General features: G+C 49.5%; 1 gene segment (V, D, J or C); it reads left to right on the top strand.

The window, feature by feature from the left end:
- The first annotated feature begins 72 nt into the window (after window positions 1-72).
- LOC103682256 lies at window positions 73-868 on the top strand. The segment is given in 2 exon segments: window positions 73-229; window positions 353-868. Coding segments are annotated over 2 exon segments (468 nt in total).
- The last annotated feature ends 426 nt before the right edge of the window (window positions 869-1294 follow it).

Raw genomic sequence — 1294 nt, 5'->3', positions numbered from 1 at the left:
GCCGACTTGGGGAGGATTCTGGCCAACACGCACGCACTTCAGTCCCCGTCCACCAGGGGGCGCAGCTTCCTACCTCAATCACATTTCCTGTGTGAAATGTGGGCTTCCACTGATCATTTCTCTGTCCCTCCAAGGTTTCTTCGTGGTAAGAATGAAGAGCATTATTTAGGTGACACTGCAGAGATGAAGTGTTCTCCAGGCTTCGTGACTGTGGCACTCTTAATCCTTGGTGAGTAAAATGCCTCTTAAAACTTGGATTCTTTCTTCCATTGTGTCTGCAAAATCTTTAACTCTAACGCTATCCAAGAGCTTTATGCCCAAGGTGACACAGGTCTCTTTTCTCTTTCCTCAGGACAAACCCATGGAGACTCAGTGACCCAGACGGAAGGCCAAGTGACCCTCTCAGAAGAAGCTTCCTTGACTTTGAACTGTACTTACTCAGTGCCAGGTTCTCTCACTCTTTTCTGGTATGTGCAGTATCCGGGAGAAGGTCCACAGCTCCTCCTGAAAGCCTTGAGGGACAAGGAGAAGGGAAGCAACAAAGGATTTGAAGCCACCTATGACAAAGATTCCAAATCCTTCCACTTGGAGAAAGGCTCAGTGCAAGCATCAGATTCAGCTGTGTACTACTGTGCCGTGAATGACACAGTGACGGGGACTGCAGGGGGAGCTGAGCACAAACTCTGAGCAGAGCAGGGGCCTGGATGCTGAGTGTCTCTGACTGACCCACTCTGGTTCCAGCTCAGTCTGTGGTTGTCTGTCCCTCAGTGTCTGCATGATAACAAAAATCATACAAATGAATAGAGCACAGAAACCAGAAGTATCATCACCAACCCAAGCTGTTCCTTAGCGACACTGAGGACAGTTTGATGCCAAGAGTCCCTCAGCCAGAGCATAAGTGATTTCAAGGTAAAACCACTAACAATGAAGGGGTCTATTCTCATCCTTGCAGTGAACGTCCAGCCCCACAAGTTGTTCAGGGCAGCCTGGCGGGTGTTGCTGTGTCTGTGACACTTTTAGAGACACACGGTGTGTCTGAGAAGGTGATGTCCAGTGTCTTCCTGACAGAGTGTGGCAGGAGAGGTGACAGGAGAGCTTCAGCCCCAAACCAGGTTTCAGTAGAGAAAGAAGGGAAGGGAAGAAAGGAGGAGGAACACATGTACCCGAGCACGGAAAAGAGAGTCCGGGGACCTCTGCCCTGCTTTCTTTTCTAGTAAATCAGCTGGCCGACACAGGCTGATATTCAACATGAAGGTTGGGGGCAGAAACAGATTTGAGGAAGTAGGTCATGTCC

This window comes from Ursus maritimus, unplaced genomic scaffold (genome assembly GCF_017311325.1).
Source record: "Ursus maritimus isolate PB19 unplaced genomic scaffold, ASM1731132v1 scaffold_51, whole genome shotgun sequence".
Classification (NCBI taxonomy): Eukaryota; Metazoa; Chordata; class Mammalia; order Carnivora; family Ursidae; genus Ursus; species Ursus maritimus.
This window is presented reverse-complemented; position numbering and strand designations above follow the sequence as displayed.